At 40.4% G+C, this 27,505-nt stretch overlaps 2 protein-coding genes across 2 annotated transcripts in view; one reads left to right on the plus strand and one right to left on the minus strand.

The window, feature by feature from the left end:
- The window catches only part of LOC133578208 (uncharacterized), a 40,249-nt gene extending 38,892 nt beyond the window's left edge, over nt 1–1,357 (plus strand). The window contains exons 75-80 of the mRNA XM_061932440.2: nt 63–188; nt 257–427; nt 496–600; nt 665–760; nt 1,010–1,141; nt 1,234–1,357. Of these exons, the coding sequence (XP_061788424.2) occupies nt 63–188; nt 257–427; nt 496–600; nt 665–760; nt 1,010–1,141; nt 1,234–1,254 (651 nt within the window). The 3' untranslated portion in view covers nt 1,255–1,357. The remainder of the gene's footprint in view (nt 1–62; nt 189–256; nt 428–495; nt 601–664; nt 761–1,009; nt 1,142–1,233) is intronic.
- Nucleotides 1,358–16,886: 15,529 nt separating this feature from the next.
- LOC133578310 (voltage-dependent calcium channel subunit alpha-2/delta-2-like) overlaps nt 16,887–27,505 on the minus strand; it is a 90,589-nt gene continuing 79,970 nt past the window's right edge. Inside the window, exons 34-37 of the mRNA XM_061932640.2 lie at nt 27,218–27,341; nt 25,294–25,403; nt 25,115–25,197; nt 16,887–22,989 (exon numbers count right to left, since the gene is read on the minus strand). Of these exons, the coding sequence (XP_061788624.2) occupies nt 22,894–22,989; nt 25,115–25,197; nt 25,294–25,403; nt 27,218–27,341 (413 nt within the window). The 3' untranslated portion in view covers nt 16,887–22,893. The remainder of the gene's footprint in view (nt 22,990–25,114; nt 25,198–25,293; nt 25,404–27,217; nt 27,342–27,505) is intronic.

Here is a 27,505-nt window from a genome sequence, read left to right on the forward strand (position 1 = left end):
ACAGCAAATAATTGTCTTTCATGCAGTAACTTGAAATTAAGCATTGGCTTCATTTCAAATAGAATACCAGCCTTATCAACACCAAGAAGAAGCTGGAGACTGATCTTGTCCAGATCCAGGGTGAAGTGGAGGATTCTGTCCAGGAATCAAGAAATGCTGAGGAAAAGGCCAAGAAGGCCATCACTGATGTGAGTCCTACCTCATACTGTCATTTGTCTCAAAGGCTAATGTCACAGTCATGGTTGTTGTATTGCAGGCTGCCATGATGGCAGAGGAGCTGAAGAAGGAACAGGACACCAGCGCTCATTTGGAGAGGATGAAAAAGAACCTGGAGATAACTGTCAAAGATCTGCAGCACCGCCTAGATGAGGCTGAGAATTTGGCCATGAAGGGAGGCAAGAAACAGCTTCAGAAACTGGAGGCTCGGGTAAAGATGTCAGCCTACGTGATGTCAAACGAAGAACAACCAACATTGAGACCTGCATCTTGTTCTAGGTGCGGGAGCTTGAGGCCGAGGTGGAAGCTGAGCAGAGGAGAGGATCAGATGCCATCAAAGGCATTCGTAAATATGAGAGAAGAGTAAAGGAGCTCTCTTATCAGGTAGGTGCTTTTTAACTTCCCAATTACAGTAATAGTTGTCTGACCTCCTGTAACACCCTAACAGACTGAGGAGGACAAGAAAAACGGCAGCAGACTCCAGGATCTTGTAGACAAGCTGCAGCTGAAGGTTAAAGCCTACAAGAGGCAATCTGAGGAGGCTGTGAGTGTCATATCTACTCCTTTTTTAACACTCTATAGTCTTAAATTAAGTGCTGTGCAGAAGTGAAGACTTTACTCACCAGGATCTCTAAAAAATATTGTACCTTTATAAATATAATTTTGATAATGTTGTGTCCAGCGAGTGTATTTCTACTTTGTTGTATAGCAGTCTGAATAAAAAACAGAAAAGTTATATTTTTTGTTGTCATGGATGTTAATCAGGTGTTGAATACCCCACCCTTATCCCTAGGAGGAGCAGGCCAACACTCACATGTCCAGGCTCAGGAAGGTCCAACATGAGCTAGAAGAAGCTCAGGAGCGAGCTGACATTGCAGAATCCCAGGTCAACAAGCTGAGGGCCAAAAGTCGGGAAATCGGAAAAGTAAGTATCAAAGAGGATGAAAACAAACAAGTCAATCTGTTCAGTTTGACACTAAAATGACAGGTGCCATGCTTTGTGTGAATCCTTTCCAGACAAAAGATGCCGAAGAATGAGCTGCAACTTCACAGAGACCCAAAGAAAATCATAAAATATGATTTTTTATTGGAACGCTCTCACAATACCGTGTAGATGTACATTAAATAAATATATTTGGACTCTCACAAGCTCGAGGAGTTGTTTTCCTTTCACACAAAAAACAAACATGGAAATCTTAGTGATTAAGTGTGTGTGTGTGTGTGTGTGTGTGTGTGTGTGTGTGTGTGTATGTGTGTGTGTGTGTGTGTAGGTGTGTGTGTGTGTGAGTGTGAGTGTGTGTGTGTGTGAGTGAGTGAGTGAGTGTGTGTGTGTGTGTGTGTGTGTGTGTGTGTGTGTGTCTGTGTGTAGGATAGAGTTCCAGAATGTAATAGTAATGGTAGTGGCACAACATGACATTGCAGCGAGGGCTTTTTGCACACACACACACACACACACACACACACACACACACACACACACACACACACACACACACACAGAGAGAGACACACACTCACGCACACATTTACGCACAGAAAAATTAATTACAAAACCAAAAGGGGCAGATTGTCCTGTGCAGGAGGGACTGGTATTTTACCGTGTACCATTGCACCCCCAGTAAGTGCTACCCTCCCTGTAATTACTGATCTTCTACATATATATAAATGTAAATATTACATATATGTTATATTTTATATTGCTACTACGGTACATTTTTAGTCTATTTAATATCTGCATTATCCTTTCCATCCTTTATAGCAGAACTTCTGTGTATAACAATTTCCATTTTGGATCATTAAAGTTTGTCTAAGTCTAAGTCTAAGACTTACAAATGTATTACTTTTTAATGAATTTAAGTTTATTTGTCCTTGTGTTTATTGCATGCATGAATGAACATTCAAGTGAGCAAGTCATTTTTTGTGTCAACTCTCCTGTGTCAACTGAAAATATAGTTAGTTAAACTACAAATGACTCTGGATTAAATGTAGCAAAGCTACAAGAGAAGATATCCCCAGACAATTGTAACAAGCTACATTACAAGCTACACGGCAAAAGTAGTGTGCTACATCAACACTACATCTTAAATTAACACTCATGAGCTTTGTGGACCCCCATTTAAAAAGACATGCCTGGGACCCCCATAAGAGAAGATTTACCGGTATTACGGCTCTAGCAGTGATTATCATCATCCATTTAAATTACAAGGACCCCAAGTTTGAAATGCATTAAGCTACAGCCCCCTATTTAATGGATATTCTATCCATGGGCCCACATGTACAAAGAGTGTACAAATGGAACCAAATGGTCCCAAGAAGGGTCCGTTACTATTAACTATCTGTCATTTAGCTGGGGACACCCTACAACTCCCTTCCTGGGTTCCCAAACCCCACTGTATGTATTTATTTTAGTTTGCCTTTTCTTTGGGCCACCCTATAATGTTATTCATTTTCTTTGCCCATGGTAAACAAAACAGCAGCTTTTAAAATATTGACAAAAAAACAATGACTTGTGTGTTGTTTGGGAACAGTTGATAATGGTTATGCGCAGTAAAACTTTTCATGAACTCAACTCACCTTATATGTCTTCTTAAATGTGTGTTGTTTGTTAGTTTACCAAATAAACTAGTAAAAACGAAGGTGTGGGATGTTTTTTTTCTTTGAACGCATAAATGTGTCTAAATATGGCCAAGGAAACACTTCATTGTGGGTTTCCTGAGCATCTCCTTCATCACTAAAGGAAAAATCTGCACAGAGAATCCTGCTGCCATTCTCAGGTATGTTTCTTTTTTCTTTTTTAAACGTTGTCAGCTTGAAGCTATTCTCTGACTCTGACTCCCTTGTTGTCATGCGGCATGTGTGTGTGTGTGTCTGTAATGATTTTGCCTCCTGGTTTCGATGACCCGCCCTATCTTGCCTATGATTGGCCAGTCCGTAATGTCTCGCCCTAACCTGAGCCAATTGTGACTCATCATTTGTAAACCAACCATGGATTTTTTCATATGTACACCAACCAACCATCATAGATTATCTCCATATGTTTTTGTCCTCCCTGGATTTGCAGGCCATTGTCCTTCTTTGTAGCTTATGGCTGTGATGTCTACTGGGAAATGTAGTAAAGCTACGTAGCGGCCTACTTGTAGTGAGCTACTGCCCAACACCGCAACTGTCCTAACGGGACTTCCCATTAAGAAAGAACAACAAAAATGTATTAAAAAATTATAATAATTAGAGATGTCCGACAATATCGGACTGCCGATATTATCAGCCGATGAATGCTTTAAAATTTAATATCGGAAATTATCGGTATCGGTTTCAAAATTATCAGTATCGGTTTCAAAAAGTAAAATTTAAGACTTTTTAAAACGCCGCTGTGTACACGGACGTAGGGAGAAGTACAGAGCGCCAATAAACCTTAAAGGCACTGTCTTTGCGTGCCGGCCCAGTCACATAATATCTACGGCTTTTCACACACACAAGTGAATGCAAGCATACTTGATCAACAGCCATACAGGTCACACTGAGGGTGGCCGTATAAACAACTTTATCACTGTTACAAATATGCGCCACACTGTGAACCCACACCAAACAAGAACGACAAACACATTTCGGGAGAACATCCGCACCGTAACACAACATAACATATACCCAGAACCCCTTGCAGCACTAACCCTTCCGGGACGCTACAATATACACCCTTCGCAACTCCCCCCCCCCACACACACACACACACCAACACACACACCTCAACCCCCTCTACCAACCTCCTGATGCTCTAAATTCCAAGCTGCTGTTTTGAGGCATGTTTTTAAAAAAAATGCAGTTTGTGACTTCAATAATAAATATGGCAGTGCCATGTTGGAATTTTTTTCAATAACTTGAGTTGATTTATTTTGGAAAACCTTGTTACATTGTTTAATGCATCCAGCGGGGCATCACAACAAAATTAGGCATAATAATGTGTTAATTCCACGACTGTATATATCGGTATCGGTTGAAATCGGTATCAGTAATTAAAAGTTGGACAATATCGGAATATCGAATATCGGCAAAAAAGCCATTATCGGACATCTCTAATAATCTTTAATAATAATCAAAGAAAATAATAATAAATAAATAAATAAAAGGAAGCATAACCAGACAAGAAGACGCCTAACATATATATATATATATATATATATATATATATATATATATATATATATATATACACACACTCACACACATATATATATATATATATATATAATATATATATATATATATATATATATATATATATATATATATATATATATATACTAGGGGTGTACCGGTACGGGTATTTTATCGAACCGTTTCGGTACGGGGGTTCCGGTTGGGTTCGGAGGTGTACCGAACGAGTTTCCACACGGACATATTAAGTAGCGTACTGCAAGTTGTGTAAACAATACTCAAAATGCCGGACATCTGAGGCATCCAAGAAACTCCGCCCCGACAGCTCCGCAAAAGAGGACACGCCCGGTGAAAAGAGGACGCACGGCCAGTCTATCCCAGCCCGTTAGCTGCCAGCATGCCAGCAAAAGAGGACATGTCCGGTGAAACCGATCGCTGCTAGCTGCAAGCAGCGACCGGGCCAAGTCCTGACCACACGTCCTCACCCCACCGGACACGCCCTCCCCCGCGGGGCTCCCCGGGCGGCGCCACCCAAACGCCTCAAATGTCCGGCAACTCGAGTTATGGTTGCGTGTATTAACAATGCACGTTCAGAGTTAAGAAGGTTACAAATTGTGCGCGCAGGAGCATTCGTGAAGGAGGGGGAGAGACAGAGAGAGCGCGAGTGAGAGAGTTATGATAAACGCTTTTTATCCATACATTTATCAGATTAATTTTTTTATTATCTATAGCAGGGGTGTCAAAAGTGTGCCCCGGAGGCCATTTGCGGCCCACAGCTAATGTTTTAAAGGCCCACGGCACATTCTAAAAATACTATTAAAATAAACAAAAACATAACAAAAGTGAAATAAAAAAGCTTAAAGGTTAAATGTAATTTAGAAAAAGTTGCAATGTTGACTAATAAAACAAAGCTGTTTTTTTTTTTCTTTCAAACTGTCATTTCTCAAAACATTATATTGAATCAAAATCAATGTTATTATGAATGATTGACCTATCCAAGGTTCTCATTTCTTCACATCAAATATTCCACTAAGAAAAATATTTTTGGTGGAAGATTTTGCAAATTTGGTAAATAAATAACCAAAAAATATATATTTTGTTGTTTTCTTACTGTACGGAAAATGAACCGAACGGTGACCTCTAAACCGAGGTACGTACCGAACAGAAATGTTTGTGTACCGTTACACCCCTAATATATATATATATATATATATGTATATATAATATAATATAATATAATATATATATATATATATATATATATATGTATTAGAGATGCGCGGATAGGCAATTTATCTCATCCGCAACCGCGTCAGAAAGTCGTCATCCATCCGCCATCCACCCGATGTAACGTTTGATCAGAACTGCATCCGCCCGCCATCCGCCCGTTGTTATATATCTAATATTAATTTAAAAAAAAAAAAAAGGGTGAAAACTACGCGAATTGCACCTTGTGCAGACAAAATTTTTCGATCGGACACGGAGGAATTAGCGATGTAAAAGACCACGTTGGGACAAAAAAACACAAGTCTAATGCCGTTGCTAGCGATACAAGTGGAAAACTTTCAACGTTTTTCGTCGCCCAAACAGATTCTTTGGATGTGATAAATGCCGAAGTTTTATTTACGGAGGCAATAATTGAGCATGGACTTCCAATCGCACTGGCTGATCACATGGGACAGTTAATAATGTAATGCAACCTTTAAAAATCATTACGCGGTGATCGCGATCCCAAAAATAAACTTTTCTTGCATGATAATGTCCAGAAAATTTCGCTTTATATTACTATAGAGTCCTTTTAACGAATGAGTTTGATGGTTTATCACAAACCTTAAAAGAAATTCCATGGCCACCGTCCTGCTCTCTATATCAACCAGGGTGAGCCCCACCCCTTTCGTGAGCGCACTGCGCGGAGTGACCCCTGTTACGCGCCCCCGGCAACAGGGGTGGCAAGCAGGTAAGCTGCGCGGGCGGAGCGCGCGGAGTGACCCATGTTACGAGCCCCCGGCCACGGGGGTGGCGGGCAGGTAAGCTGCTTACCTGCTGCGCGTGACGCCGGCCGCGGCGAAAGCGGACGAGGCGGGGTGTCGGTGCGGTGGGCGCGGTAGTGACCCTGGACGTGCGTCGGGCCCTTCTCGCGGATCGCCTCAGCTACGGCTCCCGGTGGGGCCCTCTCGGGGGAAGGGGCCTCGGTCCCGGACCCCGGCGAGGCGTCCCTTCTCCGCTCCGTAAAAGTGTCCATCTCTTTTCTTTTTTTTTCTTCTGTTGTGGCATATGCAGCAGGTGCCTGCTCGTTTTTCGTATGTGGGTAACAACATTTAACTATGTATATATATTTCCCAATTGGTTTAACTGCCACCCGCAATAAAATAAAAAATAAAAAATAAATAAAAAAATCTAATTAATCCGCCCGACCCGACCCGCGAGCGGATAAAATCTTATTTTTTTAAATTTCATCCGCCCGATCCGCGGATAATCCGCGGACTCCGCGGTTGTGTCCGCAAACCGCGCATCTCTAATATGTATATATATATATATATATATATATACACACAATATAATAAACTAAAAATGCTATCTCAGTCAAAATTGCGTGTGAACGCTGACAAGCCAAAGCTGAACTGAAATACTAACAGTAAGCACGTGTCAAGTATCAAAAGATACGTCTCAAAGGTAATATTAGCTTAAAAGGTTAAAATGATAACAATTAGCATATATACAGTACGTCAAGTACCAAAATATATGATTATGAGCTGAACACCTAACAGGACTTCCCATTAAGAATGGCAGAAACTGATTAGGCAGAATGTTGAAAGAACAAAAAATATATATATAAAAAAATAATAATAATTAAGCAAAATAATAATAATTTAAAAAAAAGAAAGCATAACCAGACCAGGTGAAGCCTAATACAGCATATAGCATATATACATCAAGTAACAAAATATATGATTCTGAGCTGTACCCCTGCAAAAAGAGCTAAAAAAAAAACCTGGCATGTTAACATGCTAACAGTGTGCCAAAACCCAAAACATCTGAGGTGTCTACCTGCAAGATTTGCGAACAGTTAACATGTGTGACGAACATTAGCTACAAAAGCAGCTAACCATTTATTGATTAATATTAGCAAGGAGCATTTTGACAAAAGTTAACATGAGTCAAGTACCAAAATATATAACACTAAGGTGTATACCTGCTAAATTAGCTGACGAAAAACTAGCATGCTGACAATTGACTAACATTAGCAAGTAGCACGTTGTCTTTGGAACGGTTTGAATCGATTGAGAAATGTGGAAGTAGTGACACATTTAATAGAGAATATGACTTAAGGAAAATTGGGAAATGGGACATCAAATTAGATAGCCTCTATGCACTGAAAATGTTCATATTTTGTTAGTAATTGTTGGAATTGGTAGTTTGAATGTCAAGCATGAGTGGAATTTGTTGACGGTGGAATAGTTTGCATCAGTTAAGAAATGTGGGGAATGTGGGCATTTGAAAATTGGCCAATTCATTTTAAATGGGAAAAATGTAATGGCAAGCATTTTTAAAATGTAAGCACATGCATGGCCTTGAAGATAAAGGGCACAATTATACTTGACTATGTTTCTGAAGATGCTAGCTGCAGCTCAAGGGCCAAAACACCTCCACAAGAGGAAAGAAAAATGAGTGATGAGCGCATATTTCTTGCTCTTATTACAGCTCAGATTGACAGCACAGGACTGAAGGCCATCTTGAGCAGTCACCACTATGCGCTTCCTCTTTGAGGAGCTTGTTTTATTGACATAGTGACAAATGACAGCTGACTGCCCTTCAGTCTACTTAGAGCACCTGTTCACTTGTGAATGTGTGGCATCCACAAACACACACGATCACACGGAGTTACTTGCACAAAAAAAAAAAAAAACTTTTTTTTTGTGTATTAATTGTCTCTTATTTTTACTTTCTTTTTTGTTTTTGAGGTCTTGCTTTACTTTGTGTTGCCATGGAAATTGCTAAACCTGTTGTTAAAAATGGTGAATTGTATTGGAAGTGCATTCATTTGTTTGTAAAATTATATATATATATATATATATATATATATATATATATATATATATATCCATCCATCCATTTTCTACCGCTTATTCCCTTTGGGGTCGCGGGGGGCGCTGGAGCCTATCTCAGCTACAATCGGGCGGAAGGCGGGGTACACCCTGGACAAGTCGCCACCTCATCGCAGGGCCAACACAGATAGACAGACAACATTCACACTCACATCCACACACTATACAGTGCCCTCCAAAAGTATTGGAACAGTGAGTCTAATTCGTTTATTTTTGTTGTAGACTGAAAACATTTGGGTTTGACATCAAAAGATGAATATGGGACAAGAGATCAACGTTTCAGCTTTTATTTCCAGGTATTTACAACTGGATCTGATACCCAACTTAGAAGATAGCACATTTTGTTTGAACCTACCCATTTTTCATTAGAGCAAATGTATTGGAACATAGGACTGACAGGTGTGTTTTGTTGCCCAGGTGTCTCCCAATGACATTGATTATTCAAACAATAAATAGCACTGAATGTCTGAGCTCAGTTTCAGATTGGGTAGGATAGGTTTTGCCTGTGCAGACTGCATTTTGAGGTGGAACCAACATGAAAACAATGTTGATGACAGAAACATTGTGAAAGCTATAAAGAACAATTGTTAGTGACATCAGCAACAACCTCCAGAGGGCAGAAGTGAAGGTATCACAATCTACTGTTCGCAGAAGACTTCATGGTAAATGGTAAATGGTAAATGGGTTGTACTTGTAGAGCGCTTTTCTACCTTTTTTAAGGAACTCAAAGCACTTTGACACTATTTCCACATTCACCCATTCACACACACATTCACACACTGATGGCAGGAGCTGCCATGCAAGGCGCTAACCAGGACCCATCAGGAGTGTCTTGCTCAAGGACACAACGGACGTGACTCGGATGGTAGAAGGTGGGGATTGAACCAGTAACCCTCAGATTTCTGGCACGGCCACTCTCCCAACTTCGCCACGCCGTCCCCATGAACAGAAGTACAGAGGCTACACCAGAAGATGCAAATCATTCATTAGCAAGAAGAATAGGAAGGCCAAGCTGGAATTTGCCAAAAGGTACAGAGATGAGCCTAAACAATTCTGGGAAAAAGTTTTATGTACTGATGAGACAAAGATGAACTTCTTCCAAAGTGATGGAAAGGCAAAATATTGGAGAAAGAAAGGATCTGCTCATGATCCCAAACATATAAGCTCACCTGTGGAACATGGCTTGGGCTTGCATGGCTTATTCTTGTCACGTGGGGGTCGCAGCTTACTGCGGGGTTGTTCTTCCAACGCAAGATAGACGGCTCCGGACAACAGCGTGAAGGTAGGCTAGGATTTATTTAACATAAATCACGCACTACCGCGAACATAAACAATACAACAACAACAACAAAAAAGAGGCAAGTGTGCCTAAAACGCAAGTGAGGCTAATCTTAAACAAAAACTAGGACATGGACATGGGAACTTACTTTGTCAAAACGAGACCTGAACCGGAGTGACATAACGACAATGCAGGCAGGACGAGTGATGAACAAGGTATGCTTAAATAACAGTGACATGATTGGTGACAGGTGTGTGTGAGTCAAAACGTGAAACAGGTGCGTGACGTGACAGGTGAAAACTAATGGTTGCTATGGTGACCAGACAAGGGAGTGAAAAAGACAGAAACTAAACAAAACATGACTTAAAACAAAACATGATAATACAGACATGACAGAGCCCCTCCCTTAAGGACAGATACCAGATGTCCAAGAAAAGAACTTAACAAAAGTCATGGGAGGGCGGGAGGGGGACATGGCGGTGGGTCGCCAGCCCTAGTGGCCCCGAATCCACTGAGGCAAAGTCAAGTGGCGGCGGCGAGTGGAACACCGCTGCAGCAGGCGAGGCGGGTGCCCAGGGATTGGCCACATTCGTGGCCGACTGGGAGGTGGGCGCACTTGGCGTGGCGGGCGACCAGGTAGCGGCCATATCCGTGGCCGACGAGGAGGCAGGCGCGTCGTCATCGTGGCAGGCGTGGCTTGGCGTGGTGAGTCAGGCGGCGAAGCTCGGCGTGGCGCGTCAGGCGGCGAAGCTCGGCGTGGCGCGTCAGGCGGCGAAGCTCGGCGTGGGTCTTGGTATAGGTCTTGGTCTTGGCGTGGGTCTTGGTCTTGGCATGGCAGGTCTTGGTCTTGGCATGGCGGGTCTTGGTCTTGGCATGGCGGGTCTTGGTCTTGGTCTAGGTCTTGGCATGGCGGGTCTTGGTCTTGGTCTTGGCATGGCGGGTCTTGGTCTTGGTCTTGGCATGGCGGGTCTTGGTCTTGGTGTGGGTCTTGGTATAGGTCTTGGTCTTGGCGTGGGTCTTGGTCTTGGAATGGCGGGTCTTGGTCTTGGCATGGCGGGTCTTGGTCTTGGCATGGCGGGTCTTGGTCTTGGCATGGCGGGTCTTGGTCTTGGTCTAGGTCTTGGCATGGCGGGTCTTGGTCTTGGTCTAGGTTTTGGCATGGCGGGTCTTGGTCTTGGCATGGTGGGTCTTGGTCTTGGCATGGCGGGTCTTGGTCTTGGCATGGCGGGTCTTGGTCTTGGTCTTGGTCTTGGCATGGCGGGTCTTGGTCTTGGTCTTGGCATGGCGGGTCTTGGTCTTGGCGTGGAGGGTCTTGGTCTTGGACTTGTTGAGCTGGTACCGGAGCTTGGCGTCGTGGAGCTGGTACCGGAGCTTGGCGTCGTGGAGCTGGTACCGGAGCTTGGCGTCGTTGAGCTGGTACCGGAGCTTGGCGTCGTGGAGCTGGTACCGGAGCTTGGCGTCGTGGAGCTGGTACCGGAGCTTGGCGTCGTGGAGCTGGTACCGGAGCTTGGCGTCGTGGAGCTACTGGTGCAGGTGGAGGTGGTCAAGCTGGGGGTTGCGGCTTGGCATGGTAAAAGACTGGTGGTGGCGGCCGTGAGGGAGGCTGTGGCTTGACATGGTTAAGCTGAGTCACCCCACCAACACAGCTCCCGACCCCAGCCCCCCCCTCAAGGGGCGGATACCAGACGCGCTCCCTGCGGTCTGGAACTCTCTGTAGGGGTGGGCGGAGGAGGGCAGAAACTTCCCCATTAAATTGTCCAAATTGTCTATTCCCTACCCCCACTTTAGACTGGGTCTGAAAAAAATCTAAATTTAGAGACAATTTTCTCAAAAGGATTTTTCTTTGAAACAAAGTCCATAGTGGGCGGCTGACAGAGGGTGTAAATAGACTCGAAAAAAAAATCTTGGTTTCTGACGTCATCACCAGTGGGCGGGATGACGTCATCAGCACGGGTCTCCTGCGGCGGGAAGGAAGAATGGGCTGGTTGAGGAATCTTGTTGTCCGTGGGAGGGTTTTGGGGGAACGACGCGTCATGCTGGCGAGAAAAAGCCTTTCTGGTTGGCTTCCAGCTTTGCCAGCGCGTCTCCATCACCTCCTCGTGGCCGGTCTGCGGAAGAACGTCTGCTGCCTGCATTCTGTCACGTGGGGTCGCAGCTTGCTGCGGGGTTGTTCTTCCAACGCAAGATAGACGGCTCCGGACAACAGCGTGAAGGTAGGCTAGGATTTATTTAACATAAATCACGCACTACCGCGAACATAAACAATACAACAACAACAACAACAAAAAGAGGCAAGCGTGCCTAAAACGCAAGTGAGGCTAATCTTAAACAAAAACTAGGACATGGACATGGGAACTTACTTTGTCAAAACGAGACCTGAACCGGAGTGACATAACGACAATGCAGGCAGGACGAGTGATGAACAAGGTATGCTTAAATAACAGTGACATGATTGGTGACAGGTGTGTGTGAGTCAAAACGTGAAACAGGTACGTGATGTGACAGGTGAAAACTAATGGTTGCTATGGTGACCAGACAAGGGAGTGAAAAAGACAGAAACTAAACAAAACATGACTTAAAACAAAACATGATAATACAGACATGACAATTCTGGGACGTCATCTTCATTGATGATGTAACACATGATGGCAGCAGCAAAGTGAACTCAGAAGTCTACAGAAACATTTTGTCTGCTAATTTAAAGAAAGATGCAACCAAACTGATTGGGAGATCCTTCATCATGCAGCAAGATAACGACCCATAACACATTGCCAAGGGCAAGAAGTGGAAGGTTTTAGACTGGCCAAGTCAGTCTCTAGACTTAAACCCGATAGAGCATGCATTTTACCTGCTGAAGAGGAGACTGAAGGGAGTAACCCCCCAAAACAAACAACTGAAAGAGGCTGCGGTGAAAGCCTGCAAAAGCATCACAAAAGAAGATTGCAAAAGTTTGGTGATGTCAATGGCTCACAGGCTTGATGCACTTTATGAAAGCAAAGGATTTGCAAGTAAATATTAAGTCTCATTCACTTTAATGTATTTTAAGTTTATATGTTCCAATACTTTTGCTCACCTAAAAGTGTTGTGTTCCATTACAAATAATGTTATCTTCTAAGTTGTGTATCAGATCCAGTTGTAAATACCTGGAAATAAAAGCTGAAATGTTGATCTCTTGTCTCATATTCATCTTTTGATGTCAAACCCAAATGTTTTCAGTCGACAACAAAAATAAAAGAAATGGCCTCACTGTTCCAATACTTTTGGAGGGCACTATATATATGTATATATCAGAATCAGAATCGTTTTATTGCCATTGTTTGAGAACGGGTTCACAAATTATATATATATATATATATATAATTTGTGAACCCGTTCTCAAACAATGGCAATAAAACGAATATATATATATATATATATATATATATATATATATATAATTTGTGAACCCGTTCTCAAACAATGGCAATAAAACAATTCTGATTCTGATATATATATATATATATATATATATATATATATATATATATATATATAGTGCCCTCCAAAAGTATTGGAACAGTGAGGCCATTTATTTTATTTTTGTTGTCGACTGAAAACATTTGACATATATATATATATATATATATATAAACTATATATGTATATATATATAGTTTGTGTATTTAATTGTTCACTATAAAAATAAAAAAGGCTACTCGTGGTGGATATGAATACAACTTTAATAGCGCCTGTTCGCGTTAGATTAAGTCGAACATATATACAAACTGTTCTATTACAACATATTCACAAGTGTTATTACCTTATATGACGTGATAAGTTGTCTTACTGTACCTGTGTTGAAGGTACTGTAGATTCTTAGGTTGGATTTATTGGTCATTTGGGGTAAAGTATCAATAATCTACCCAATACTGTGTAGAATGTTGTTTTTTTTCGTCAAATGTTATCTTCTTCGTTCATACAGTTGAGGATGACAACCTAATTGAGACAATAGAATGCTGCCCCCTACCGGTTTGAAGTAAACTAACGGTAATAAATAAACAGATGTAGTTTCTAAACTTGGGAGTACTTCGCAATAAAACAAAAAACTATCAACATAGCTCATTACATACACTAGCAACTATTTCTAAACAATATGTATATTGAAAGTTTGTACAATTTGAAAAAAAAAACTGATTTATGTTAGATGCGATTGCACTCAAAATGTAGTCAACCGCCATTATAAATTTGCAGAGGTGGGACCAAGTCATTGTTTTGCAAGTCACAAGTAAGTCTCAAGTCTTTGCCCTCAAGTCCGAGTCAAGTCCCGAGTCAAGACAGGCAAGCCCCGAGTCAAGTCCAAAGTCAAGACTGGAAAGTCTCAAGTCAAGTCCTAAGTCCTGCATTTTGAGTTTCGAGTCCTTTCAAGTCCTTTTAACCACAGACTAATATATTAACACAGATTGTGTATGCTTTTCAAACGCTGTATTTATTTATTAAAACAAGTGCATTTTAAATTGCAGGAAAGAAAATTGTGCTGACATTGCACTTTATAATAGCACTATTAACCAGTCATTTTAAACATTAACTCATTCATTTACAGAACAAACACATTGAAAAATAAAGTGCAAATGTACTTATTTGTACAAAAGTGTTAACATTGAAAAAACATGACATATACGTGAACATAACAAAAAAGTTGTACTTTTTATATGTCAGGGCCCTATGCTGCATTGCATTTGCAAAAGACCAAATTAGCCAAGAGTCTGTCAGTCATTTGTGCACGATGGGGGCGTAGTATGATGCCACCATGGCTGAAAACTCGCTCCACTGGAGCACTGGAGGCAGGCACTGCCAAGACTCTCATGGCCACTCGGAACAGTGAAGGAAGAGTCTTCATGTTCAATGCCCAGAACAAAAGGGGGGAGAGAGTTGTTTTGGGTTGGTGCACTACTTGTAAGTGTATCTTGTGTTTTTTATGTTGATTTAATTAAAAAAAAAAAAATAAAAAAAAAAAAAAAATTATTTCTTGTGCGGCCCGATACCAATCGATCCACGGACCAGTACCGGGCCGCGGCCCGGTGGTTGGGGACCACTGAGGTAAACAACCAACAGTATGTCAGAAAGCTAGCTAAAACGGTACACATATTCATAATATAGTATACATTTTAACTGACCTTTATTTTACTATTTTTGTCTTTTTTTAGGTGGCTAAAATACGCGGTGCTGCTGACCGCCGTCTAACGTTACGTGTGATATATTGACTAACGTAACCCTGCTTAAAAAAAATCACTGAACAAAAAGTATGAATAATGTAGTGAATTGCAACAGATTCCCGTGTTTGCAATAACGTTATAACGTTAGCAGTGAGTTTACAGCCTCACTGATTTAACTACACAGCAAATAAAAGTCACGTTACATAGCCAATAAACGTTATCTTACATTCAAAACTTACCGTTCTTTGTGCAACTTCAAATGCCGGACGAAGTTGGAAGTTGTTGCCTCTCCATCAGTAATTTTCGAACCGCATGTGTTGCATACTGCAAACCGTTTTGTGTTGACCACCTCGTAATTTTTATACCCAAACGAAATTATTTTAGGTATCATTTTTTGTTCACTGGCGTGTGGTTTGGACATGTCTTCTTCGTTGGTTGTCCTGCAATTTGATTGGATGAATGCTGTGTGATGAAAACAAAGTAGATGTAATTTGATTGGCTGTGACCACACCAGCTGACACACGCAACGCTGATAGACAAGTACACAATGAAAAATACGGAGCGCTCCCGAATAACTTTTTCATCTTTGGGTTTTGGGGAAAGTAGCAAGTCATGTCAAGTCATGTCAATTCAAAAGGCTCAAGTCCAAATGAAGTCACAAGTCATTGATGTTAAAGTCTAAGTCGAGTTGCAAGTCTTTTTACATTTTGTCAAGTCGAGTCTAAAGTCATCAAATTCATGACTCGAGTCTGACTCGAGTCCAAGTCATGTGACTCGAGTCCACACCTCTGTAAATTTGTATTTATTTGCGGTGTTTGTGCATTAGTTTACAGCAGTAGCGGGCCGTGCGTTTCCCACCTAGGCCTTCAGTGATGTCCGACTTCAATGATTACCTCTCAAAATACCATAATTGATGTCACCACATGACCATTGCTGGAGAAATACTATACAGAAACACATTTACGGCCTACTGGGTATTGTACAAAACGGGTTATTTTCTGGCACATTTAAAAATCAATAAACCCGCATCAGCAATTAAAACATATCTTATGTGGTACTGTCATAATTAAAATAGCAAAAAACATATTAAATGTGAAAAAATAAAGAAATAAAATATTTGAACTCACAATTTGTAGCACCCATTGGACGCCGTATAAGCCAGTGGTATCCCTCGTTGATTCCCCGATTTCATCGCAGATATTGTCTCACAAGATGTAGTTTCTCTTTAAATATCCTTCTTGAAAATGGCCTTGCAAATATAAATCTGCCATCTAATCAACGTTTTGTTCTTCTTCTTTGTGGGTCAACACTTTATGTTTCCTGCTAAGTTGCAATTTAGCAGGAATGACAAGTGAGATCACAGTCTCGTTAACAACAGGCTGCCTAGATAGGCTACTGTCAACAACTTGTGATCTGATTGGCTATCGCAACTGTCAATCAACTCTTTGTGTTCTCAGATTCATCCGCTAACGGTCCCGGTGAGTATCCAATCACAGGACGCGTAAATGTCACGTTCAACCTTAGGCTATCTAGAAGGCCTTACTGACAACAACTCGTGATCTGATTGGCTATCGCAACTGTCTATCACCTGTATGTCCCCGTTCACTTAAAAGTGCATAGACACTGCATTGTTGATTCTGAAGGCTCCGGGCAGATTTCGTACACCATGGCAACATAAGCTAGCTGAATTCTGATGAGATAAAAACTCTAAACTAAAAACAACAGTGCTGGAAGGAGCATAATATGACATGAAGAGAATATGAATACTTTTAGATATTTTGGGAAAGTAAATAAAAAAATACTTTTATCTTTAATTATGATCATGATATCTGGTTATGTTAGGCCAACAGAGAAGGCCTTGCTGACCCTGACGGCACACCACTGGTTTACAGTAGACCAACACGACTGCTCAATCGCTGACAGCAATAAAGAAACAACACATGAAGTGAAAAATATCAATAGCATTTAATGACCAAAGATATAAACATTTAAATATCCATCTGTAATGTGACTGACAAAATGTTTACAAAGTTAGCTTTTTGTATTCTGCTGACTGTTTTGCATACAAAACTGGGAGTGGCATGATGGGAGGCTGGCACGTGGAGCGGGAATCTGTCCCGAATACGACAACGTAAGCGAAACAACATTCTTTGGATAGGACGTAGACATAAGCGTTTTTTTATATTGTTTGATTTTTTTTTCCTGTAAATTGTGGTGACACAAGCTTCATACACATTTTATACATTTGTGTGCTATTCAAATATTATACACAAGAACCAAATAAATACATAAATCAACAAAAATTCACATTATATATGTATAAATTGATTAAGCAACAAATACATCAAATTCATAAGGAAAACTTTCCTTATTTTGTCCATGGTTATAATTACTTAAAGGTGCCATATGTAATAATTTAATGTCAAGTCATCATTAAATGGCCCTGATATGTCAAAAGGCATTAATAAATCATGTTCTTTTCGAATACCTCGATAACTGATAATACTGATAATAATACTGATGATAAACTGATAGTTTAGCCGGGATATGCTCATTTCAAACTTAGATTTACAGTCCCGAAATATTGTTATTGTTTTCATTTTGAAGCCCCGCCCTCTACCGTTTGACCAATTAAAAAGTCAGTGAGTGTGTCACATCCAGGTTGCCAGGTACACACCGCCATCTTCGTCGAGCTACTGCCACTGGTAAAGTTACTAAACATGTCAGACCTTAGTAAATATAAAAGGCGCCGTTATGATTCTCAACTTATTCATGACAAAGCCAGGAACAAAACGAGGATTTGTATCGGGGATGCCTTTGAAAGATGGAGACGATTGAAGGTGGAGAATAGTTTTTCATCTGACGCCAAACTTGCTTATTTCCTCCTTGATAGGTAAGTAAGGTATTTACATTTTGTTATTACTTGTAATAAATGAAAATACCCATTTCATCTGTATTCTATTTTGTCCAATACAGTCTACGACCTTGTCTAACAAAGCTAGTATGTTCGTGCAACGATTGCTTATAGTGTGATGCTCAGCTCCTAGTGTAATGCTTAGTTAGCATACTAGCCCGGTCAATGACACATCAACATATATGCTAACTGGGGAAATATATGCCCGTTAGCCTATATGTCAATGTGTCATCCAAATGACAGGGCAAAATATATTATCGACAAATAAAACCTATGTGGATATGGGTAGTGTCCGTGCCTATTTCGTTCTCAATATGCTGATACCCGGGGGAAATGGGTTCCAACATTAGCACGGCTAATTGCGGTTTCTAGCACATATGGGGTGGTATTTGCTTGGCACAATATAACGCATTACATGTAATGATTTTCTACTTTGTGTATTGACATGGTAGTAGGCTATATGATTTATGCATAACGTGTTTTTTGCGTAACGTGGGTTGGCTCATAGAATTGCACTCTGCACTGAAAGATGGTGATGTGCGTACATGGAAGAGAATGTAGTGCGTCAGGTTGGATGCAACATGGAGTTATGCTGAACGAAATGTGGCGGTAATTTTACTGTTGGCCTTGGCTTGCCATCAAAGTAGGCGATATATAATATATTTTTATATATAATTATTTCAATGGTGGTCCGTGCGGTCAATCTAGACATTTTAGCAGGGCAATGCCAACAATCTGTCCCGACTCCTGATACTAATATTGCAGCGTAACTTTACAAATACATTTGGCTATTTGACATCAGTAAAATGTGGCATAATTACTGAGTAAACCATCTTGCAAGAAGCATAAACAAGAGAAGCCTACAACGTAGGACTCGTTGATTGCCATTTGAAGTTCCTTGGAGTAGGATTCGGATTCGGCTGCGTATCTGGCAACCTCAGTCATGGAGAGTGTGAGGGGACTACAGAATTTGGGCCGTGATTGCAGTACCATTTCTGGCCACATTACTACATCTGGCACCTTTAAAGACACTGTACGTCAGGCAGTATGTTTCTTTACACCTATTTGTGCTTAAACTGGCAGCATCAATTCATCAGATAAACTTCACTGAAGTCAAATGTTGATCCTCAACCATTTGTACACCAGGAGGAATGTTTCATACATTAATACACAAAAGTTGAAAGTGTTCCGATGACCATGCAAATAAATACTGCACATTAAAAAACAAAGCAAAAAAAAAAAAAATACAACACTGATCTCAATACTTTGCAGGCTATCAACACTTTTAAGAGCAGTGTTGTTTAAATTCAATGCTGCAGGGTAAAAGCTATGTTTGTTTTTTTTCAGTATATTTTTAATGCTAAGTTTTGTCAAACCTTTCCCTACATGCTGGGGTACAGCAGAGATGCACAACAGCAGGCTGACATGTACATAAACATCCTACACATTCACTTGTTTAAGTCATTCACCTCAGAAAAAAAAAACAGGTGACACAGCCTTTCAGAATCAGGTGTGTGTGTATGTGTGTGCGCGTGCGTGCATGACGTGGTAGAAATGTACGAAAAATCTGTGCTTTGATTCATGACTGAACCACAGTTTGAAGAAGGCATAAAGCAGAGTCCTTTCCTTCCGCGCTTATTCCTGTGTTTAAAAAAAAAATGATGACGATGCAGGATGATGTGGAAGTAACATCCAAAGTGAGTGCAACAAGGCATTGCAGGCTGGAACACAACAGCATTGTACTGCAAACTAGAACAGAAGTCATTTAAAAAAAAAAAAAAAGCTTATGATCAGCAAGTAATGCTGGAACCAGATCACATGGGAACACAAAAAGAGGGTCAATGTGGGGATACAATTGTAGTATTTAACAGTTTAAGCTCCATTTTACTTGTGAGAACTTAACAATCAGGTCCTTTTTTGCAGTAAACTGACTGACCTGTCGAGTATTACCCCAAAATATAGTATGGTGTGTGTGCTTGATAAGTGGCGAGAAATTAGCAACATTTTCAAAACACTCTGAAAAGTAGTCATGTATTTCAAAGTAGGCCTCCACACTGAGCAGAAAAATCTATCATCTCCTTAACTTGTTTAAAAAATGAGTGTCCTGATCTGATATCGGTCTAATATCAGCAAAAAAAAAACAAGTATGGGATTATATCCGCTTGCGTCTAAAATCCCTGATGCAAGCAGTCTCAAGTAAGGGGTGTCCCAGTCGGAAATTGATATACTGTAGGTCCGATATCATAAAAAAAAGTATGGGATTTGCTTGCATGTAAAATGAGTGATATCATGTCCAATACAAGCTTGCAAAGCTGGACAGCCATCACACAAGGTTGGTCTTTTCTTCTATTTTAGTCAAGTCATGAATGAAAAGCAAACACGGTACGCTGTAGACTGCAGGGGCTAGCAGCTACACAACAGCAATGCACACAATAGCACACAAGCTACAAATACATAATAAGTGTCCTTAATTGAACAATATTGTAGTCTAAAACAGCACTTTTGTCAATATTAACAAGTATCACATAATTATACCCAAAGTGTAAGCAAAAACCTGTCTAGAAGGAATGATAGAAGGAAGAAGAAGCAGAGGGAAACAACATCTGCAATTGGACCGGACAAAATCTGATGTCACTGAAAGACAGAAATTTATGGAGACTGACAACACATGTTGATGCGTAATCTGCCAAAGGTGGAGATGGCAAACGATGATGAAAGTCTCCAAGGCAGAAGCATAGTAAAAGTATCCTTTCACAGACGTGTCTGCATCATTTAACTTACTGTACTTCCTCATGAGCTTAACTTTATGAATTATTGTGACCACTACGTTTCACCAAAAAAACGATTTACCACTCACTTCAACTTAAGGACAGCATAAGTCCGTCCTAAGGTTGGTGATTTTCATACATACTATTGGTCTCTGTTTGACTAATTTCACTTGATCAAACCTTTTGTAACATTCCATCCATCCATCCATTTTCTACCGCTTGTCCCTTTCGGGTCACGGGAGGTGCTGGAGCCTATCTCAGCTGCATTCAGGCAGAAGGTGGGGTACACCCTGGACAAGTCGCCACCTCATCGCAGGGCCAACACAGATAGACAGACAACATTCACTCACATTCACACACTAGGGCCAATTTAGTGTTGCCAATCAACCTATCCCCAGGTGCATGTCTTTGGAGGTGAAAGGAAGCCGTAGTACCCGGAGGGAACCCACGCAGTCACGGGGAGAACATGCAAACTCCACGCATAAAGACACTGAGCACAGGGATCAAACCCAGGACCTTCGTATTGTGAGGCACTTGCACAACCCCTGTTGCACCATGCTGCCCCTTTTCTAACATTCCACACTACAAAATAATTAAAGTATGTATGATTTGTGCTGATATCACATCTGATCATTATCAGTATTGGCCAATACTCAGACCAGAAGTAAAAAAGTTGTATTGGGACACCCTTAGCAAAAAAAAGTATGCTTTGCTAAACGTCTTAAAATAAAGCGGCAAACTATGTGTCGGTGGGAGAACCGATCAATTGTTCCATCCAGTGAATAAGTTAAACTAGCATGATGCGGCTGTTAAAAATGCGCGCGTAATATTAGCACTGTAACGCACATAGCTATGCTCGTGTTGCTAACTGTCCCGCTCCTTCATATTTTGTTGTTGTTGTATGCGACATATCCTCCTGATACCCAGCGTCCACTGCAGTAAATATTTGTTTTTAATCGAATTATTTTGTCAAAGTTACATATTTGTGGAAAAAAAATATATCTGTGTTATGCAAATGTGCTTATCAGAAAATGTCTGGTGCAGAGGACGCTTGTACTCTGAGGTTATGGCATCTATTACTGTACGTTGGGCAAGTGCACAGTTACAGTGTATGTGTGATAAGTGGATAAAGTACATAATAGTGTTTCTTGGAGACAAACACAGCTCATTAGCATTAAAGCGAGAGACACTAAACGTGTTTCCAGGAGGTCTTGCTAAATTACACTTTTAAATTGTCTAAATTCCAGCATCAAAGCTAGTTTTTGACCACTATAGTGGCGCTTATTTTAATATGTTGCAAAATAATATAACATAGGCTCCTTCATAAATTCTCTATGTTGTGCAGGCACCATCCATCCATCCATTTTCTACCGCTTGTCCCTTTTGGGGTCGCGGGGGATGCTGGAGCCTATCCCAGCTGCATTCGGGCGTTTTGAAAAAGCTCTGACATTGCCACTGTGTTCATTGGTCAGTACGTGTGCACCATCTACTGGACAAATAAATATTAATTATACTTCAAGCATCACTCTTGTCTGGTTTATTATCAGTTTAGTGCAATGAATTGTCACTCGTAACTTGTAAAATGTCAGCTAATAAATACATAAAATACTGTGAAATGAAATATTTCTTATATGACGGGAAATTAACAGGGAAACTACAGAGGAGATTCTCAAAACTCTGATAATAAACGCAAAAGGCCACTGAAAAATCCCATTCTCCATACAAGAAGAATAAGCGATGTTATTCTTCCTCAGTGTAGTTGCGCGTCATGTGTTCTTCCGCCATGTGCACTGTAACTAGTTCTCCAGCGAGTCTTAAGGGATTGCGTTTGTAGCCACAAAACATAGCAAAACGAGGACCACCTGTACGCACTCAGGATTGTATTATTACATCTTTTTTTACCTTTATATTTGATACTTATTTACGCCACTTTTCTATATTTCATGTTCTTTTCGAGTGGGGGCACATCAAGATCACCTCAGACTTGGACCACTTCAGGTTGTTTTGTGTCGCTGAATAATCAACATCGGTTTATTTTTCCCATCGTGACGCCATCAAATATGTGAAAAAGCCAACATTATTTCCAAAAAGTTATAAGGAATTCCAAATTACCCCATTTGGCCCTAAAGTTTTTGCAAAACAAGCCAATGGGCTAAACCCCCGATATTTGTTGTTCTTTTTTGTCTTCCACCGTGGCGTTGCTTTGTGGTTGGAATGAGAGGAAGAAGAGATGCTCTCGCTTTGTGTACCTGGTTGGCAGCACGTGTCAAAGGTGAATGCAAGGAAGAATGATTTGAAGGACAAGCAGGACCACCATGGAGGGCTGCAATAAATGAGCCCCTCCACACTGGGAAGTATTCTCCTGCAATGACAGACAACAAGACAACTTGAAAGCCATTTTCAAATGGTAAAAAAAAAATAAAAAAAAAAAAATTACATAGCCATTACAGTGGAACCTCGATTTACAAAATTAATTGGTTCTTGAACAGGGTTCGTACATGTTCTTATCGCAAAGCAAATTTCTCTGTATCCGACAATCTAAATATGAATAATGAATTCCAGCCTTGACATGGTCAATATTTTAGTTAAGGTTTGTACAGTTTGAACACAATAAAATGTGCTATACAGTACTGTATATCAAACAAACAGAACAAGGGGATGATGGATGAAGTTTGTATTTACTAACAAGCTAAAACAACAAAAGCGACAAGCTGAACTGTCCTCTGTATGCGCTTCTCTGTCAGCACGCGAACACCCAAAAATTCCTTTGGCGCCAACACAAACGATGACCGTATTTTCTGGGCCACAGGGCACACTGGATTATAGGGCGCACTGCCGAGGAGTGGGTCTATTCAGGTCTTTTTTAATACAAAAGGCGCACCGGATTATAAGGCGCATTAAAGGGGTCATATTATGATTTTTTTTCTACATTGAAAAAACTTCCTTGCGGTCTACATAACATGGAATGGTGGTTCCTTAGTCAAAATGTTGCATCGATTATGTTTTACAGACCATCTTCAAGCCGCTTTCTGACAGTCACTTCAGGATGCGCCGTTTTGTGGGCGGTCTTATTTACGTGGCTCACCTTCGACAGCGTCTTTTCCGCGTCATTTTTGTTGTAGCGGTGTAGCGTGCAAGGACGGGAGTGGAAGAAGTGTCAAAAAATGGAGCTAACTGTTTTAATGACATTCAGACTTTACTTAAATCAACAACGTAGCAGCATCTCCTCATCCGTGGCTCACTAGTGCAACAACGCAGGAAATGTGTCCCATGAAAAACCGTCCGACCGGAACTCTCTAATAACTAAAGTTCCGTGGATAAATTATGTAATAAGTTAGAACTTTACGCTACTTTATATTAGAAATGGCAACAGCAGAGGCTGAATGCCCCATAACAAGAAGATAGTGAAAAAGAAGAAGCTCATCGACTACGGTATCGGCACAGACTACAGTGGCGGACGTGCGCACATTTTCAGGACTTATGCAGATCTCAAATACACATCTGCAGGCACCAAAAGTTGGTTTTGCATAATATTGTGAAACAAAACGCCAGATGATATGTCTGCTAATGGGTGCCATTTTGCGGTCCTTATACACACACCATAGTAATACTTGTATCTCTGACTACGATAGCCGTAATGGGCCGACAATCAAGCGATCCGGCTTCAAAGTCATACTAAAACATTTAGACAGACTTTTGAGTGCCGTGTGTAATGTTCTTTATTTTCAATGGAACATTTAAAGTTTTGGTGTTTTTACTGGCATCTTATTGCAGTCTACACGTATCTCTTATGTGTGACTGCTGGTCACAGTTATCATTGCACCATGTACCAATTAAAAGTGCTTCAAGGTCGGTAAGCACAGCCAGAATTATTCCGTACATTAGGCGCACCAGATTATAAGGCACACTGTCGAGTTTTGAGAAAATTAAATGATTTTAAGTGCGCCTTATAGTTCGAAAAATAAGGTATGTATATATATATATATACATATATATATATATATATATATATATATATATATATATATATATATATATATATATATATATATATGTATATATATATATATATATATATATATATGTATATATATATATATATATATATATATATATATATATATATATATATATATATATATATATATATATATATATATATATATATATATATATATATATATATATATATATGGCACCACTATGAAACATTAACAGTGTCAGTGCGGTGTCAATAAAGTTAGTGAGTGTGCCACATGGAAGTGTTGGCTTACAGCAGTGTTGGCTTGGGCACCGTTCAAGCACTAGTATCGGTTAAAATGTAAACGATACTCATCCCTACCTGCGTCATCATGCTACTACGACCACAGAGAGAAGATGTTGTGGACTCCTGACAGTTTAGATTGTGAAAGTGTACCTAATCTTAGTAGGCGTGTGTGTGTGTGTGTGGTGTGTGTGTGTGTGCGTGCATGTGTGTGCGTACTCACTAAGGCACTGTAGTCCAGGCAGATTGTCGGGCCTCTCCGATATCGTGCATTGCTCAGTACCTCACAAGGATTCTCCTCCTGGACTGAGTGTTGTCAGTTGAGGGGATGAACAGTAACTTAGTGCTTTACAAGATGGATACAGTGTGTGTGCGTGTGTCAATGTGTGACAGAAAGGATACACACGGTCCTGACTTGGCTCAGTCTCTCTATCTCACAGGAGCTGCATGGAAGCGTCTCAGCGACCACAAAGAGGAGGTTGGTGTTTTCTATTCGCTTGGCATGGAATAGCCTGATGAAGGAGACAGACAGAAATAATGTTACTGCAGTATGTGCACTTTATGTATTTATACATGCATGTGCAGTCAGTGGACCGTCGGGGTACAAGTTTAATTGGTTACGTGACGCAGCTCGTACCACGAGAAACTCTACGAAACAGTGCCGCCCATTCAAATGATTTGACATCAATTTAATCAGAACATTTTAACATGTAACATAGGGCTGGACGATTACGGCAAAAATAACGATCACGATTATTTTTTATTTACATTATGTCAAGACTTGGACTTTGGTGCAGTTTACTGCGTGGATTGTTTTCCCGAGATGCAAAAGAACTGGACCGGACATGGCGTGAAGGTAAATACATGGTTTAATTCTTACTATAAAAAGTGTAAACAAAAGGCGCGCACAAGGCGGAGACACAAACTTGGCTAAGGGGAAAAAACTAACACTAAGACGTAAACTATGGACATGAAACAAAACACACTAACTGTGGCATTAATAAACAAAAACGTACTTGCGGTGACGTGAGCAGAGCAGCATGGACTATGAAATTGCATGAAACAAGCAGCGTGAACTAATCATGAAACAGACTGATGACGCCAGGACGACCAACTGAAAAACCAGGCTTAAATAATAATTACATGATTGAAACAGGTGCGTGAGTCACATGAATGAGGCAGGTGATACTAATGGGTCGTCATGGTGACAAAACAAACAAGGATGCGTAAAAACAGGAACTGTTGGAGTTTTAACCAAACAGAACATAACTAAACAAGACATGATCACAAAACATGACACATGATTATTCATTCATTTGAAAACGTGACTATTTAATGTACCACCAAAATTCTAATTTAAATATAGTTTAAAAAACCCAGAATATAATTTAGTAAAGAATAAACCACAAGTTAAATAATAATAATAGCAGTAACAATAAATTAAAATAACAATAGCAATATAAAAAAACAATAAAATTAAGTTTTTGTGTTTTTTTTATTCCGTTTTTTACCCTTTACACCTATTTTACCACCATAGAGTGTGTGCTTTTTGTGTCAAATAACATTTAATAAAATTGATTAAATGCAAAAATTGTTACATTGTTTGGTGCAATACATCTTCTGACAATTTTGACCAGTATTTTAGGTCAAAGCATAATACTTTGGTGAATGTATCAATAAATGCTGTAAGTACATATGCTTGTGTAAGGTAATTTATTGAAACCTTTATTTTGTTAGCGCAGTCAGACCGGATGTGGCACACTGCACTTATATTGTGAAGGGGGGAAGTGTGGTGTGTTGTTGTTCCCACGAGTAAAAAGGCAACTCACTTCAGGCTGTTACAAAAAAAGAGAGCACCTTTCAAGATGTGACCACTGTTCTGTTTGCACATTAATCTTACATCAATGAGGTCGTTCACAACAACACAAGCGGACGAGATGTGTTGTGGGTCTATGGATTGTTCTTGCTAGCTTTAGCTCCTAGTCGCTGTTTCAAGTGACCGTCTCAACGTTGTTTAGTTTAGGGCAAGCGTGTCTTTGCCCTGTTTCATGCGGCTCTTACAAATCAACATCAAGGTTTTAATTAGTGCGATAAATAACCGCAAGAGGCTTAGTTTTTTTTCCCCCACCCGCTGTCACCGGCATTTGAGTGACAGCAAGTTCGCCAATCAGAATTATATCACGTGTGTCCATGTATATGATGTGGCTCTTTGCAGTAACACAGTAAAAAATGTGTCTCTTGGTCTCCGACCGGTTGGCCACCCCGCACTAGTATATATACGTGCAGTATGTACTAATATGTAGGCAAGAGAACATTGCACACACACCGTGAGCAGTTGCCACAGTCCTGCAGTACGTTGTACGAGTTGGTGGTGTTTGTGAAGAAGAACTGGCTCTGGATGGTCACACAGCTGCTGGTTTTCATTTCAAAGCCTTCTGCTAGGATCTTACCTGGAAACAAGGCACACCTTAACAGTACGTGCACAAGGAGCAAGAACATGTGTTTCCAGCCCTAGCTCCTATACAGGGGTACATATTGCATATACATATGTACTTTTAAAAATTCAGGGTTTGCTGTTTTGTATAATTTATAGATGTAAATATTAATGAATACA

This window comes from Nerophis lumbriciformis, linkage group LG38, assembly GCF_033978685.3.
Source record: "Nerophis lumbriciformis linkage group LG38, RoL_Nlum_v2.1, whole genome shotgun sequence".
Classification (NCBI taxonomy): Eukaryota; Metazoa; Chordata; class Actinopteri; order Syngnathiformes; family Syngnathidae; genus Nerophis; species Nerophis lumbriciformis.